Consider the following 17,250-nt stretch of genomic DNA (forward strand, 5'->3'; position numbering starts at 1 on the left):
TCAGACAAAGCAACGACCTGTCACAGCCCTTCAAACGGCTTCAAACTGAGACGCCTCGTAGCCCTCACACCGTTCACAGTCCTCTTCAGCATGATGCTCAGATGAGACTTGGACAAAGATCACGAGAAATACATTCGTTTACACACTGATGAGTCTCTTCAACCTGAGAGGTCTACAAGACCAAAGGAAGACCTTGGGGCAGGTAATGCCCCCGTCCCCCACACTAAAACTTAAAAGCGTTCCAGCGAACAACTTCTTGCTTTGAAAAAACTTTGATTTCCAGACTTGAACTCATTGGCAAGCCTCCCCCCCATGAAAAGTAGTATCAATCAAGAATATTCATTGACCAGACCAAGCTGAAAGTTGTCTACCAGGTCGCGTATCTGGGTTGTACAATCTCTTCAGATTCTAAGATCGACTAAGCAGTGGACAATAGACTGGCCAATGCAAACTCCGCCTATGGAGACTGCAAATAAGTTTGGGACAACAGCAATCTGAAATAAATCAAGATGATCAGCATATTATTTTTCTTGTACGATGCCAGACCTGGTGCACGTATAGACGCCATCTTATTCGAGCGCCTCTATCAGCGCTGCCTCCATCGTACTCTCAATATTCATTGCGGTGACTTCTTTAAGAACCTCGAGGTCCTACAAAAGGCGGAGATCACCACCATTGAGACCAGCCGCTTAAGAATGAAATACTACCGCCTACTAAAGATTTTGCTATATGGTGAGCGTTCCGTTCGCCATCGTGATAGAAAACACCTCTTAGAGGCCCAAATAATCACTAAACAAGTGAAATGAAGAAGGGGAAAGAACCAGGAAAAGACCTAATCACCCTAAACTTTTCCCCACAGTCGCTGGGGAAGGGCATGCCTGTCCTGCGACGGGCTTGCCTGCAGTGGATAGTTGTCAGTTAAACTTGATGACCAATGCATTAGGACAGTTGGGTTTGTTATGAGAATGTAAACGGTAACTTGCTTGGCAGCAATAATGACTACCGTATATATAGAGACCCAAGATCTGCATAAAGACTGAAAGATATTATTTTTCCACGATGAAAGTGGTTTCTATGACATGCTTTGTTTTCTGGCCTTAATTTTTTTTTGATTTTGTTCTTTCCTGTTTTTTAGATAAGCCCGATGATGTTTATTTAGCTACAAATACAACAAACAAAGTTTGTGCAGGAATCATTATAAACTTCACATGCAGTGCTGAAGCTAACCCAGCAGTCCATACTTATTTGTTATATGAAAATGATACTGTGATTTACAATATGGGACTGGGAACAGTGAAAAAGAAAATGGAAAATGCTGGCCAGTTTGTGTTCAGATGTGAGGCCAATAATTCTGTCCAAGATACTGGAAGAAGCAGTGACACCATTTTGACTGTTCTTGGTGAGCTCCCATAACTTATTTAGGTGGCAACAAATGTTGGCATGAATATATTAAGTATCAGTACCACTAAAGATCTACACTGTAGACTATTCAAGCTACGAGAGCACTATTTTGACTAACCAGAGGTCTAATCAGGGTGCTACTCAGGCAAGCCGGAGTGTTATTCAGGCAAACGGAGCACTATTAAGAGTCTGTAATTGGAGTGTTACTTAGGCTCGCCAAACAAAAACTTTTCTTACGTTAATTTTCTTTGCGTTTTCACTTATTTATCATTTTACTAACAACCACCAGAAGAACCAGCTGATAGCTCAACTCTTGTTTTGGCAATGTGAAATGAACAAGGGCATTGTTTTTATTTATCATGACAGGATATTTCTATCTCTCGCCTCCGAATAATGTCAGGATACCTATTACATGTATAATCCTAGTACTGCCGTAAGAGCATTCTGTCTACGTAAAGCTTATTGCCCAATAACACACGGTGAATAATCTGATCAGGCCAAACCTGTCCTAATCATTTCCAGACTTTGTAATATATGTTATACGAATTGATCACTTTTCACGAGGCATAATCGAGTTTTATCGATTTTCCAACACAGAGAGCAAGAGCAAGCAGTCTAGTCTTGTTTTCTACCAGACATTTGTTGTCACATCACAGGTTGCAATGTATCTGCGTAGTCGCTGACAGACGTCCGTAGGTTTACAACAAATACTTCTCCATAATGCAGTGGCCTAATGGTCAGGGCATTGAACTTGAGATCTCAATGTCGAGAGTGTGAGCTTCGCTCTATCCTTGTGTTTTGGTCTCCAGTTGAAGACGAAACTCACAAAGTAGCAGCTTTATTCCAAAATCAGGCTGGAACTCAGTGTTTACGTTGTAATTTGGGACCATTTTCCTCTTTAATTTCCTTGCACGACTTTCAGGTAAAGTTACATGTTACATGAATTCATTTTCACAGCTCCTGCAGCCACTGTCAAACAGGCAGAAAATAAAATCGCCGTGGAAGGGACCGATGCTGAAGTCTACTGTAATGTAACTGGCATTCCTGATCCAGCCGTTATCTGGAGGAACGTCCTTACTGGTGAAATTATTGAGGGAAATCTGTTGAACATCACCAACATAACTAGGACTCAAGCAGGAGAATACAAGTGCACTGCAAAAAACACTTGTGGAGTGGACTCTACAGTGGTCGACATTGATGTTCAGTGTAAGAAAATAACTATTACTGACATTGTTTATGTTTTTGTATAGGTGTGATCTCATGGTCATACTACTATTAAACGTACGTTTGCATAAAAATGTTTCAAAAGCAATTTACAAGTGAGAGTCAATAGGTTTATCAGTTGAAAGCCATTGTTGCCTGCTTCTGAAGTATTAAGAAGGTAAGAGTGCTTTCTTCTGACATACCCACTGCACAACCAACTGGTGCTTTCATCCAGAAAAAAACAAAACAAACGTGTCTACCAGCCTGTTATTTAACAATTATTCCATGAGCGCGCGTTGGATATGAGATGGTAAAGAGCCAACGAGGCCCGTATGGCCGAGTTGGCTATAACCAATCTCATATCCAACAAGCGCGAATGGAATAATTGTTTTATTAAATTCTCAACCTTCGGTTTTGCTAAATTTTTATTTAAGTTTAAGAAACGACCGGAAAGTGAGGTGACTTCCGGGCGCCAAAACTACATGATCTCATGATCACATGATAAGTGCACCGCCGTGCGAACAGTTGAATGAAAAATCAAAAGCGAAGCAAATTACCGTTGAACTGAATTTACAGTAATCCAAACTTCACGGTCTGTTTTGTACTGGTAAAAACCTTACTGCAGTGTCCTCAAGTGTTCAAAGTTCAAACTCATCGGGAAGAGTAATAATTGTGGACATTTACACTACAGTTGTAAAAATACTGGGGAAAGCTTCTCTGATCGCCATGCCGTGAAACGGAGGTTGAACTGGTGGAAAAATTATTTTCGACAAGAACTGCTCTCCCGGACTCTTGATGGGGAAATTCGTCTGGGATTGGTCTGCTCTGCTGCTGGATTTCGTTTTCCTTCCCCTGCACTGAAGTGGCGCTACCAGAAGACGCATTTCCAATGAAATCACTGAGAGCGAGTGACATCTTCTGTTGTTGTTCCATCGAAGGCCGCTCGTTGTAGGACTCGACTGCCTGGTCAGACTTGTGTCCCGTTATGGACTTGATGTGCCTCGTCTCGCAATTATGGTCGGAAAGCACTGTGACAGACGTAGCTCTCAGGCAGTGGTTTGTGAGATGTGGTTCTATACCTGCTCGCTTTGACATCTCTTTCATCATGTTGTCAAGCGTAGTTGTACCAAGAAGTGCGCTGCAAAACCAGATTTTGTCGGCTGCGGGATTGAACTTCTTGCTTTGACCATCTCTTGGTCTCTGAAACAGAGCATCTGACGTTGGATTGAGATGACCCAAGTAGTTCTTGAGCGTTTTCACTGGACATCTTTCAGATGCCGGGACGGAAAATATCTTCGCATCCGATTCATCCTCAGCATCTGCGAGGCCTCCCTGGTGATTTTTTGTAGCCGGCAAGGAACCAGGCTGACTTCTGTTCAGTTCGTAGTATTCAACCCCTTGTGGAGTTTTTCGTAGAGAAAGCATTGCGGGTGTCAACTGTCGCTGGTTTTCACGTCCCCGTCTTCCAAACAAGAGGCCGAGGTAGAACCAAGCCGTCCTCTGTAACTGGGCAGGATTCAAAATGTCGGCTGGGCCGAGTTCGCCGCTCTCAAATAGTTTCTTCACCTGCTCTTTCGAGATTGCTTTTTTGTGAACGACGCCAGCTATTCTACCCGTTTTCCTTAGGTCTTTCTCGAAAGCGTCCAAAACTTTATTTGCCTCAGTGAAAGCGGGGTCAGAGATTATGGAAAACGGTTTGTTGTGTGGCGGCGAGCGAAGAAAACGATCAATGGCGGCTCTTATGGGTTTCGTGGATGAACTCTTATAATATGTCCCATCTTTCTTCCTCGCTGAAGTGTAAAAGCACTTCAAACAAACGTTCAGCTCTTCTTTTGACATTTCTTGTATTGGTTTTGAAAATGTGGTGCCACCAGGACTAGCAAGCCATTCTGTAACATTAAGGTAAATATTGTTGTTGTTGTTACGTAACCTTCATGAATGCGTAAAATTTCGACGGTCGTATTTGAAATTTTGCAACTTTTAATTGAAAATTAACGGGTACGTACTGTTAAATAATCTCATCCCGAACTTTGTGGCTTTTTTTGTTGTTTCTGGGACAGCCTTGTCCATGATTTCTTGTATTTCTTCCGTGGATAGCTCACCAAATCTGCTTTTTTCATCCATTTTTTTTTTCTGTCGACGAAACTTGGCTTCCCGGGAAAAATTTTATGCTGAACGACATTTGCCGCATTCATTTCCATATAAGGTCAAACACAGGTATAATGGCTCGTAACCGAGATCTAGTGAACCAATCAGAAAGCTATAATTGCATTATTCGAGGTTGAGAATTTAATAATAATGGATATGGCATGATGCTCCAAGTACAACTCCGTAATCCGGGATCTCTTCAGCCACCCTTGAATGAATTTTTTAATCTTTCGGTGATTATCATTATGTTGACCACTAATCTGATATAACAAATTCCTTATCATACCTCTACTAATAAAATGGTCTTCGTGAACGAATAGGCAATATTCGTATTCTCGGTATTGGACTGGAACTAGCTTGCCATGAGTGCTAATGCGTGGAAATGTCATTAAAAAAAGATAAATGTCATTTGCATTTTGAAAAGACTCCACGAATATTGTCTACTGATTCCCGTTTAAATTTGGTCAGCTTTGGAGAACGTCTCAATCCAAAGCTTCCTAACACACGTCTTACTCCAGCATTGTTTTTTTCTTTTTTTGAGACAGGTTTAGCGTGATAATTGTGATGGAAAACTCAAAATATTCCATTGGGATTTTACAACAGAGATCGTGGACAGGAACAGAATATAAACATGCTTGTGACAAAATTGCACTTAAGGCAACAGTAGTTACGTTTCAGACATCAAAGGCCTTATTCTGTGTTTGCCCTTTGTTTGGTCTCTCCAGATCCCCCAATGATTACCAGGGAAGAAGGTCACATTATTGATGTGTTTGAAGGAGATTCAGCATCAATTTTTTGCCCAGTACTTGGAAACCCCCATCCGAATATCACCTGGCACAAGGGAAATGACACATCGTCTGGCACTGTGATAAATACCACCAACCCTCTGGAGTTTCTTGAGACTGTGTTAGATGATAGTGGATGTTATACCTGCTTTGCTGAAAACTCTTTAGGAAACGTTACTGTCACGGTCCACCTACGTGTTGGTAAGTTTTATTGTTTTGTTTGGTAAATAAGTTACTTTGCATTATATAGACTAATCACGCATTATAGCCGATACTGCATTATAAGGCAGTCATGGCACTCATTCTTAAAATTGCAAGGCAGAATTTTATAAAAGGTCCATATGTAAAAAATCTAAAGCAAACATATAACATTGGAGTGGAGCTACTGAAAATTACATAAAAGATAACTTTTTGCAGTTTCCCTCACGCTTCTTAATATTTCTACTCCCTGCTAACTGATTGACACTCTCATGGTGCCTCAGTTTGTTGCTTTGTTAAAGTACTTTGTGTCAGAAGGAATCTAGATTTTATGATACTATTATTAGATATTGCAGTTTTTACATAATCAGCTTATGTAATTCTATTCATTCTGTCAGCTTTCACGTATAGTCGTAATGCAAAATGTTTGATAATTAATCTGCATTGTCCCGCAAACCCAAATATATACAGATACGCTTCTGGAACTTTCTAAGATTTGCATAAGTATAAAAACTTGTGAGTTTAGCTCGACATCCATTCATTATTAGTGTGTGTGTTCAAGGAATAAAACTTTTGCCAACAGGAGTAGTAAACAGCAGTCATGGTGTTTTTCCTTCAAATTTTGAAAGACTACTCTATAAAAGGGTTGGTAGTTCTGCGTGAAAAACGTGTAACTTTCTATCTCAGAAAAGTCTGTGCAAACTACAGTAACTACATTGCCAAAGACAACGAATAAAGGTAAGGATTATCGTTTTTGTGCTTATTATTGAAGTTCTCTATATTGATTGTGCTTTATGGACCTGAAGCATGCTATTTGCTGTGTAGCTGTTTATGATTTTCGAAAGCTTGACGAAAAGTATATCAATGAAAAGGAGCGCAGCTTTCATCCCGAGTTCAAATTGCAAGCTTGTTCTAATTAGCCAAGAAGAAAATGGAAACCAAGGGGGGAGCAATGAAAGCCAACCTCGTGCTCAGGGTTTCTCAAGAGAGAGGACTCTGGGAACGAGGTTGCAATAAAGTGTCATTTGTGTCTGTGCCATGATCTGTCTTTGATCTGAGATATGATTAAAAGGTACGCTTTGATTGACTTCGGATCCTAAAAATATCCATTCCTTGAACCTCGTGTCTACGGGAATATATTGGTGCAAAATCTGAGATAAGGTACACAGATGAAAATAGCCGGAATTTTCAGTAAACAACTATTAGGTTTTCCTGGTGAAATAATAATAGTTAATAAAAGAACACAAGAACATCTTAAAAAATATTTTGCTTAAAAACGTTTGGACAGTTTGAAAATATTACATATTTGCTAGTTCACAGTTGAATGCTTATTAATATTTTGTATATGTAAAACTTGGAATTTGACAAACATTGCACTGTGCTTCAACCGATCCGCTGAATGAACTTCACACTCGCCCTACGGGTTCGTACTATTTTCGTAAAATTCGTGCATATCTTTTCCAAATTGCACAAGAAAAATCATGCTATTGCCTTTACACAATTTTAGCCGCACATTTTGCGCTCAGGAGTACAACCTTTAACTTAATGTCCATTCTCGTAAGCGAAAATATCCTATCATGATTTAGGATCTCAAGGCGCCTCGTTGTATGACTGTGCAAATCTCTTTGACGTGATTAGACTGGTCAACATATTTGCACATTGGACACGTTCAATACACAGAAATATTTCTTTTGAGCAAGATAATTAGCACGATGGCTGAAGTGGACAGCACTGTTTGAATCAAGTCATTACAAGCTGTAGCTTTATTTATGCGGTTAGAAATTTGAGTTTACCGTCTTTGTAGAAGTGATAATTATGTTTATTTAGTTTCTACTCAAGTTGTAGAGAGCACCATTTCCGCCACGGCGACCATAGATAAGAGCTGTGATGAACGATTGGACGTTGAGAAAAGGTTTCCTAATATGGTAAGTTAGTTTGTTTTTCGTGTCGCAGATTGGTATTGTAACACCACGCTAAACAACATAGTGCTTACGTTGTTAAAAACCTGATGACGCTCAATAAAATTAATAAGCGAGCATTTTGAAGTGTCACTTGTTGGAGAACGTGATTTGACGTTTCTACGGCAGCCATGTTTTCATAGGGTGTTTCATGATCACCAAAATTTAATGCTACGGAAAATACATCTGGTCTAGTGAAATTTTGGTTTTTTATAGAGATTTTCAGAGAAAATCTTTAAAATTATATACTTTTATCCTTTTTCTGATTAAAAACAAAAACCACTTTGGAGCTGTCGTAATATTTCTGATAATTTTTTGATCTGCAAGATGGCGAAATTTTGGAAATGTGACGGAATGTAGGCATAATTGACATGTAAACTTTACATTCCATTTAGTTTGATTACTGTTATGTTCCCCTAGCGGACTATATTAACTAATGAAAAATAGCGCAGGCTAAATTAGTGCTGAAGGTTTAGCAGTCTAAGTTAAATATTTGTGTTTCTATATTTTACTTCTTTTTATGCATTTCCTGTTTAATTTTACAAATCAGGTTGTAAATAATCATTTTTTTATGTATCGTTCCTTGAATCTGTTTACATACAACTATTGAGTGACTAGCTTGTGTTGTTCTACAATACATGTAATGAAAATCTAAAAGTTACGGGAAATGTTTTTCTTCGGTTTTCGTTCTTGGTACTTTTGTAGTTTAAAACTTTGGTGTTTTATTTTTTTACAAATAGCCTTTTTGAACTTTTAAGAAACATTTTACATAGGAACAGTTTTTGTTAATTCATGTTAGACAAGTATTTCCCGTAAAACTATGCTTCATATGTACGCTATGCTTAGCTACGTTAAGTTATTCTTCGTTATCTTATGTTATTGCATGTTATGTTGCATTATATGCATTTTCCAGCGGCAGATCCTTGTCGTTAAAACTTTGCTTGACGTTCTGCGTCAGTCCGGCCCGAGGTGGTCTCAACACTGGCAAAAAACAATGTGACTTTTCTCTCACTTAAACTCCTATTGTATGGGAAATAAGAAAGATGTAGATGGCTCTGAGTAAGTCGATGTTTTTATTCTTAGGCTTGTGAACGTGTTAGGCACCTGGGTTGTTTATCCGCCCAAGCTGTAAACAGTAGGTATGATATATCCTTTGCTGTTCTTCTTGAGTTTGGTGACCTTAGTCATGGGGTCTGTTCTGAAAGTACCGTAGAAGGAACTTTGTAATGCTCTGACCGTTAAGTGGATAAACGAGAGGGTATTATTGAGCCCTTGTTTAGCAAGGCCCGTTAATACCGCATGTTGTTACACTTAGAGCAGCACTCACATAGCGAGGTTAGCTCCTTCATTTTCAGTTGCTATAAGTAAATACAGTTTAGGCGGAGGAACGAACTAATGAAAGCCGGATGATAACAAAACGAAGGCATCGATGACGTAGAAACTTTCCATCCTTTCACTCTAGCATAGCATGCAATTTAACATATTTTTTTTGTAATTTTTACTTATCTTTACTCGCCGTGGCTTATGTGTTTATCAAAGTTTTACGGATATCGATCCGCAAGAATTTAATAATTTTTTTCTCTCTTTCGCGTCAATTACAGATATCTTTGAAAAACAGTGGTTTAACAGGTTCTCACTATAGCAAATATCTATTTAAAAGACGCTGATTTAGCCATCCTTCTTGTTGCTCTTAAATCGTTTAACCATTTTAATAACTTTTTGTCATGATTTAGCCATGGCAAAAGCTCAGGACGTTGTCATTCCTGTTTAGGTTTTTCACAGTGTAATGTGATCCTTTTGTTTCTAGGTGTGGCAGTGTTATCGTAGATTTTGAGATGAAATTCAACCAAAGCGCAGTCGTTAGCGAGGTGTTGAATGTTTTGAAAACAACCGCAAAGGAAGATAACTTTGATGGATTCAAAGTCGATCCCAACTCCATTGAACAAGTTTCTCCTGCACGCACGGACACAGGCACTAAAGGTATAACAATTTGTCCTTGTTTTTATGGTAGCTTGATTAAAATAATGATTTTTAATTAAAGTATCAATAACCAAGGAATTGGAGACTGTAATTGGTTCTTCGTTTCAGATATCCTTGCGAATCCACTCCGAGAAAAACGAAACATCGTTCCGTTCTCCTAAGTTTTTAAAAGCAGGGATTTTTCAAGTATTTTGGTTACCTTAGCCATAGCCACCTTGCTGAGCTTTCCTAAGCCTAGTAGGGGAAACTGCTATCGTACCCTTAAACTAACAGCCGTGCGATCACGGGCAACTGAAATGGCTGCAATTGGCCGGAATTCGCGATTGGCCGCGGCCTCTAATTCATATGTAACGGCAACTGTCATAGCTGAAATATCAAAATTTAGAATATGTTTCCTAAGCAACAGTGACGGCAGAACTCGTAAATCATGACAAGAATGAATTTTTTACGTCAGTTTAAAACGTCCATAAAAAAACAACGGGTACAACCACAAAGAAACTACTATCACCTTCAAACGGTCACGTATCCATTCAAGTCATTTTTCTGTCGATCGCCTGATGTGCCTGGGAAGTACTATAAATTCCTTTGCCATGAGGACGCATGAAGGTATCGAGAACGAGAAATTTTCTTGCTCTAACAGGATAAATGAACTGACTTAATAATTCGGTATGCAGTTTGCCAATAACATCGATCAACATAACGAACTCAAGCAAACGGGGCGGTTTTCAATTTTTTTTTTCATAGCTGCTGAAGAATGCAAGTGCTCGTGCAATGACGTCATCTGGGCAGCTGTAGTAGGAGTTCTTGTGTTTATAATCATTTGTCTCATTCTTTACATTGTTTGGCTACACAAGAAAGGTAAGTCAGTTTTTGCATTTTAGAGTGCACTATTTTCCTTCTCAGTCGTCTCATTGCTACATGTATACTGTCCCCATTATGAAGCTCAATTGTCTTATATTTTTGTTTCTTAGGCACTGCTGGTAAACAGAGGTAGGATGCTTTTCACTTGTCAAATGAAAAATAGCTCACAGCAGATCAATAATACCAAAAGAATCTCTTCAAGTTTTTCAAGATTTGTTGCGAGTTATACTTAGCTTTGCCTTTATAGTAGCTGTTCCTTTGATGATTCGTTATGATGTGACATATCAAACACGAATGACCGTGTCTCACCACTTTTTCAAATACCAAGAAGAGAGTTAAAATACGACGTGCAAAGGAGAATTTTTGACGAAGTTTGAGGTACTTGGAAATGTGGTCAAACACTGTCTTGAGTGTTTGATATATCTTCTCAATTGAAACTAAAACTAAGGAGAAAACGGAGAAATAAAGTGATAAAATCTGTGCTAATTACACGTAAGATCAGATATTTAAACACCGTCACAGTCATGATTTCTTTATTTAAACTCGATCACTTATTAATGAGTTTGAAAAGTCCAAATACCAATTTTCAAATGTTGAAATGTTGAAATATCATTCTTCGAATCCCTGCTTGTTTCTTTTTTCAGGCGCTATGAAGAAGAGAGAGGTGTTTATGACGTAAGTCATTTATTGAAAACAATAAAGCAGTTATACCGTGTAATTTTTGATTGCACAAAGGCTGGTTAGGTTTTGTTTGTCGTATTAAGTTAAAATACTTGTGGGGCGCTATTGTAAGGCCGTTGGCGAGCAATAGTGCTAGTAAGGGTGCAAATCGCTGCCTCCATTTATCGGTATACTGTGAAGGAAATTTTCCATGCCGAACAAACTCCATGGAGATCTACAGAACTGCAGAAAAACACTGCCGGTGCCTGCTTATTGGGGTGCATTTGTTGGTTTCTTTGGAAAGGTAGCTACAGAAAATTGACAGTGGTTTAGGACCAGTTTTTGGGGAGTAGGGGACGTAATTATTTAAGGAAGGAAGGGGACCTAAGAAAGTAGACTATACCTAATTTTAGAAAACATTTTGTTCAATCGCGCTATACAAACTGAAGCAAACGTGTTTGTCATGGGGATCAATATACCGAAACTCATCAGGCGCCTCTGTGTCCTAGGGAGTGATGAAGATACCACAAACGTTTTGATACGTGTCCTGGGGGTGAATCGGGGGAGGGGGAAAGGGGAGGGGGGGGGTGTAAAATAAATGTTTTAAAAGAGATTCCCCCCGAACGGCGACTCTTGAACGAAAAAATGTGAAATTTTCAAGGTTCATAATCTGCCTTAAGGTGGCCGAACACAGATGCAATTGAGCGCGCGCACAGGGATTGCAAAAACAAACATACCGTCAATAGAGCGATCATTTTATTTACTCAACACCCGCACTATCTGTGCTATTTTTCTCTATTATTGAACGCAGTGCGGTATTGATGGCTTTCGTCTTTTATTACAGAGATATGTCAGAAAAGGTAACCACGCAAAGAACCCAGCAGTTCTCGGCTTTTTCTTTGTTACCGAAAGAACCCAGTTAAATGCAGCGCATGCGCAGTTGCTCGAAAAATTGAGACCGATTGCTTTTGCAGAAACTTGCCGATTTCTGACGATCCAGTCGTTAGAATTTCAAGAAATTTCGCAAAAAAATAGTTCAGAAACCACGTGAATGATCTATCGCAAAAAATCTGAATTTTGACATAGGGAATTTTTGATAATACAGAACATGCAGTGAAAACGATTTACGGCGAATTACGAAAATCGCCTATGTCAAAATTTTATTAGAACAGTGTTGACAGAAGAGATTTAATGTCAATTCGTAGTGTGCAAATGATGAAAAAAATCTAACGACTGGATTTTTTTTAAATAAACAAAAACCATTTTTTAAGCCTTCTTTTTAACCAGCCCCGTTGCCATGGCAACAGCACACACCTTAACCAAAATGCGAGAATAAACTTTTCTGTTATTAACCTTGACTCTTGCAAAAAACGGGCGTCAAAGCATAAATAGCTTAAAAGTAATGGTGAATTAGGCATAGGCTCCTGAAAACTGTGTTCGGCCACCTTAATGCTCCTTACTTTTAACTCTTCCTTGTTATTTTCGGTTTATTATTTCTACTGTGTTGCTTTGCTATCTTACAAAACTCTTTTCTCGAGCGTTCTTTTGACTTAATACCCCAGTAAAAAATATTTGAAATGTCGTGAGATAGCGCCTTTAAAAGATGCTGCGGAAAACACTTATATATCTCTTACATATTTTTCCAGAATGAAATGGCACTGGACGATCTTCAACCAAGTAGTTCTATTCCGAGTAACTCTACCCAGCCTCGCTCAGAATACATGGACCTATCCAAAGCAACTACAGCCAACGAAGAAACACAACGTGTTGTTCAAAGTGCTGAGTACGCGCCTCTTCATCCATCAACACGTTCTTGGGAAGTTGAAAAGCAACACGTGACTATAGAAAAGATAATTGGTAAAGGTGCTTTTGGTCAGGTTGCCAAGGGAACGGCAGCAGGACTTCGAGGCAGGCCTGGAAAGACGACAGTTGCTGTCAAAATGCTTAAATGTAAGTTTTTGTTCTTTTTTTCTGTTAGGTATTGTTAGGGTTCATTAACTACTTTTTTTAGTTCGCGAATAGTTTCGCTTAGAAACTCTTTCAACCTGCAGAATTCGGTTTCTGAATTGTTGTAGTTGGCGTTCAGTACTTCATCGAATCAAAATTCGTTCCAGAGGAGTCATCCATTTTTTGTAATGTCCGTTTGAAAATTCTTTTACTTTGATTATCTTTATTTGTTTGTTTGTTTTTTGCCACATCTGTTTTTTGTTATTAAGGCTGTGGTCTCAGTAATTTATAAGGCTTGATGACGAAACGCTGACGTTCATATCGTAGATTAGAAATATATTGCCACCTCAGGAGATAACGTTACGTAATTTTAAAGCATGAATTTAATATATTAAACTGGCACAACATTTTTGCCTGATTCAAGTTTTGTTCTTTTCCAGATAATTCTCCCGAATCAGACAGGAGAGATTTGCTGAGAGAACTTGACACAATGAAGCAACTCAAACCACATCCTCACGTCATTAAACTACTGGGATGTGTCACAGAAACTGGTAAACTGTTTAAAAATAGCGAATTGAACATGTGAAATATGTAGCATTGATAGTACGTCCCGTCATAGGCCATTCATTAGATTTAAGAATAGAGAAATTCTCACATTAGAAACGTGATTTTTCGTAGAGTATACATTCAACACAGTTTGTTGCTGATAAGTTCCATGAACAAAGAATCTAGCATGTTTGCTGAAAAGATTAAATATGTCTTCTACTAGGCTATTTAAAGTATAAAGATAATAAGCCCAAGTTTTTCACAACAGTTTGAAACAGTTATTTTTGAATGTACATGCTTTCTAGAGCCTCTAATGGTGATAATCGAGTATGTACCTTATGGAGACCTGCTGGGATACCTAAGAAAGAGCCGTGGACTCAATAACACTTATTACAAAGACCCGGATATCAAACCACAAACAAATCTGACGTCACAACAGCTGCTGAAGTTTGCTTGGCAAATCGCTGATGGCATGAGCTACCTTTCTTCAAAATCTGTATGTTACATAAGTTTACAATTTTTTAGCACCATTTTCCATAATCAGGTGATCAAAAAATCTCTTCACAACAGAATCATAAAATTTAACGAAACGGTTTGTACTAAAGGGAAAGTTAAAGTCCAGTTTGCAATAAAGTACTGTTATGAAGTATTGAAGCGATACCAGATTCAATTCTCTGGATATAAAGCAATATTCGTTATTTATTGCTTATACCTCACTAGTTCTTATGGCTTTTAGTGTCCATGTTAGTTTCAGACTTATCAAATCGTATTCCGTTTGTAACAGATTATCCACCGAGACCTGGCAGCTCGTAATGTGTTGGTTGGTGAAAGAGAAACGTGTAAGGTGACTGACTTTGGAATGGCTAGAGATGTTCAACAGGACAACATTTATGAAAAAAAGACAAAGGTAACAACCCTAAGAAACGAATTGTTTCTGTTGTTTGTTCTATTGTCCTCTCAAAGGGTATCAAGCCATTCATGTGAGATCTAACGAGAGCTGCTACCCGACCAGCTGGCTATGGCTCCACAATTTGACATTTGTTGTGCTTACTACTTCTTATTTTAGAAGCCCAATCAACACTCCAATATTCTAAATGTCCGCGTAATTTCTCACGAATCGTGTGCTAGGTTCATGATTATTGGCCCAAGAGCTCAGATGGGATCGGGTTTCTTGTCAAGATTACCTTCAAATTTTTTGTGACTGTATTTTGCCACCGCTACAGTGAGATTACCCGTCAAATTTATTACCAAATGGTGCAGGCACTCACCTTTTAATCTGATGAAGACCATCTTTCCGCGTCCGAATCTGCAAGGAGTCTTTATTTTCTTCCCCTTCTCATTACATGGCAAAAATAGACGGAAACTAAAAGTGCGCAAAATACTTAAAGATTGATCTAAGCTTAGGGTGGAGCCCAGTCTTTCTAAGTCGACCACTTTGGTTAAAACCAAGAAAAGCTCGAGGTACATGTGCATTTCTTACCTTGATCTTCTCTTGTTATAACTTGTAACTTCTGGACGAGAGACTAATGCTGCTGTCACAGTACAAAAATTACCAGCCAGAAAAAAAATCATTAAAGACGCAGACAGGCGGCAATTTGTTTTCGTGTTCAAGTCTATGCCTTGACGAGTTTCTGCTGGAAATATGTTCCTAGTTTACATTGAAATTGAATTAATTGTTTACGAACTACTTCAATCTTTAGGGCCGTCTTCCAGTCAAATGGACTGCTTATGAAGCGCTGCTGTATGGAACGTACACCACCAAAAGTGATGTGTAAGTACATCCACGCACGACTGGCCGATGGTTCCATAAGAACCACAGAAAGCTACCAACAGTAAACTTTATGTAGGAAGTGATCATGACACTCTTTATTGGTAAGACGCAACGTGATTACCCCTGAAATAACAAAGATCAAGATTGTCGTAAAGATTTTACAATCCGCGTAGTCAGATAGAATATGAAGATATTAATAGCGTAAAAACTAAAACAATATCTGTCATCTTCGTTCATCTCATCGTTATTTATGCAATTTATTGCTGAAGTGATCCACTTTGAAAAAAAAAAGCTAACAATAGAACTTTCTGTAAGCCTATTCTAAGTTGCCAACCCCGATAAGTGACAGAAGATTGTATTGAACAAGGATTGCATTTTATGTTCAATCCATGAAGCTTGCTGTTTGAGAAATGAATGGTATAATTATTCACTACGCCACAACGTAATTGTGTAATGTGACCGTGAAAAATATTTTCAACCAAATTGTTTGAATATCAATTGTTATTGTCATTGTCACTGTCTTAATGTTCAGTTATTATTCATTTTATTTATTTACAGATGGAGCTATGGAGTTGTCCTTTACGAGATTTTTTACGATAGGTAACATCTTACTTTGATGGGTTTTCTACACAGTTCGGGAAAACAAACAGAAATTTTCCAGAAAATGAATTACTGCAACACGACAAAACTTTTAAGAAAACAAACAAACAAACAAAAATACATCGAAAATACCAGTCGTAATCATGTTTCAGGTGCAAATGTTCTCCCACTAGTCAATAGAAATACAGAATAAATAGTTTCCTCTTTTTTAACAGCTTTTGTAAACGCTTTTAATCGAAGTAGTGATTGCGTATCACGTGCCTCTTTCATTAATACATGCCGTTACTTCGTTTGTGATGGAGGCAGCAATCATAATTCCGAAAAACTAGTCAACCGTTCCTGTGGTTTTACCGATAAACTGGAGACATTGCTGCTTTTTTATAGGTGGTTCACCGTATCCACGAATGGATGGCAGAAAAATTGCAAGCCTGCTTCAGGAAGGGAAACGAATGCCCAAACCACAACATGTGGATGACAAATTGTAAGTTTTGCTTCTTGAAAATCAAACCACCAGTGACAGCGCTTTTTGGAGGGCTGCAGTGCAAATGTTATCGCAATTATCATACGTCGAGCTATGGTCAGTTATGCAATTATGTAATCGTAGATCGCGTAGTGGAACTTAACCTTGCACGTGTTGGCAATCGCTGTTATTCGTGATCTCAGAATTTTAACTGACTGTATCCTGCAAACAACATGTATATTGTCCAGTAGGGTGGGGTGAGGATGACTACTCAGGTTCATGTATGACAGTGCTGGGGCTCGGCCGGACAGACATAAATTGCATACAAATGGCAATCAGACTTCCTTTCTTAGCGATTTAGGAATGACTGCAGTCTGCCAAAAGATTGCGATATATGTAATGAATAAAACAAGATTAATGCAAAACCTGTCTGGAATACTTCTGATATTCTGTTTTTTAATTAGTTATTTTTATGCAGAGAAAAACAACCTTTTTCGGTTTGCGTTCTAGGCCAGTGATTAATTTCATTTGATTTATTTCTTTTTGTCAAGAGGGCAGGGGGCGGGGGGGGGGGGGATATTTCAGCCTGATAGGACCTTTTTGAGCCTGACGATTCGCACCTCCCAGCACTGTTGTGACGAAGTACCTCCTGGGGTACACTCGGATTTTATAACTTTCGTTCTTGCTAAGGGGAAAAAGGAAATTCTTTCCGAAAGCAATTTAAGCAAAATT

General features: G+C 38.7%; 2 protein-coding genes across 6 annotated transcripts in view; one reads left to right on the forward strand and one right to left on the reverse strand.

The window, feature by feature from the left end:
* LOC145492241 (uncharacterized) overlaps positions 1-17,250 on the forward strand; it is a 629,788-nt gene that overhangs the window by 541,098 nt on the left and 71,440 nt on the right. For 2 of the 5 annotated variants that reach the window (XM_081471598.1, XM_081471603.1), the window contains 17 exons: positions 1,136-1,399; positions 2,359-2,607; positions 5,478-5,738; positions 6,423-6,473; positions 7,563-7,660; positions 8,777-8,832; positions 9,501-9,673; positions 10,418-10,531; positions 10,645-10,663; positions 11,179-11,209; positions 12,841-13,144; positions 13,582-13,692; positions 13,993-14,183; positions 14,472-14,594; positions 15,388-15,458; positions 16,017-16,058; positions 16,443-16,539. In XM_081471598.1, coding sequence (XP_081327724.1) covers positions 1,136-1,399; positions 2,359-2,607; positions 5,478-5,738; positions 6,423-6,473; positions 7,563-7,660; positions 8,777-8,832; positions 9,501-9,673; positions 10,418-10,531; positions 10,645-10,663; positions 11,179-11,209; positions 12,841-13,144; positions 13,582-13,692; positions 13,993-14,183; positions 14,472-14,594; positions 15,388-15,458; positions 16,017-16,058; positions 16,443-16,533 — 2,249 coding nt within the window. In that variant the 3' untranslated portion in view covers positions 16,534-16,539. The remainder of the gene's footprint in view (positions 1-1,135; positions 1,400-2,358; positions 2,608-5,477; positions 5,739-6,422; positions 6,474-7,562; positions 7,661-8,776; positions 8,833-9,500; positions 9,674-10,417; positions 10,532-10,644; positions 10,664-11,178; positions 11,210-12,840; positions 13,145-13,581; positions 13,693-13,992; positions 14,184-14,471; positions 14,595-15,387; positions 15,459-16,016; positions 16,059-16,442; positions 16,540-17,250) is intronic. The other 3 variants (XM_081471600.1, XM_081471601.1, XM_081471602.1) reach the window with 3 other exon arrangements.
* LOC145492365 (uncharacterized) lies at positions 2,713-4,804 on the reverse strand. Its single transcript, XM_081471812.1, has one exon. It carries the CDS (start codon positions 4,441-4,443, stop codon positions 3,256-3,258), a length of 1,188 nt encoding a protein of 395 aa, XP_081327938.1. The 5' UTR covers positions 4,444-4,804; the 3' UTR covers positions 2,713-3,255.

Source organism: Orbicella franksi, chromosome 7 (assembly GCF_964199315.1).
Source record: "Orbicella franksi chromosome 7, jaOrbFran1.1, whole genome shotgun sequence".
Classification (NCBI taxonomy): Eukaryota; Metazoa; Cnidaria; class Anthozoa; order Scleractinia; family Merulinidae; genus Orbicella; species Orbicella franksi.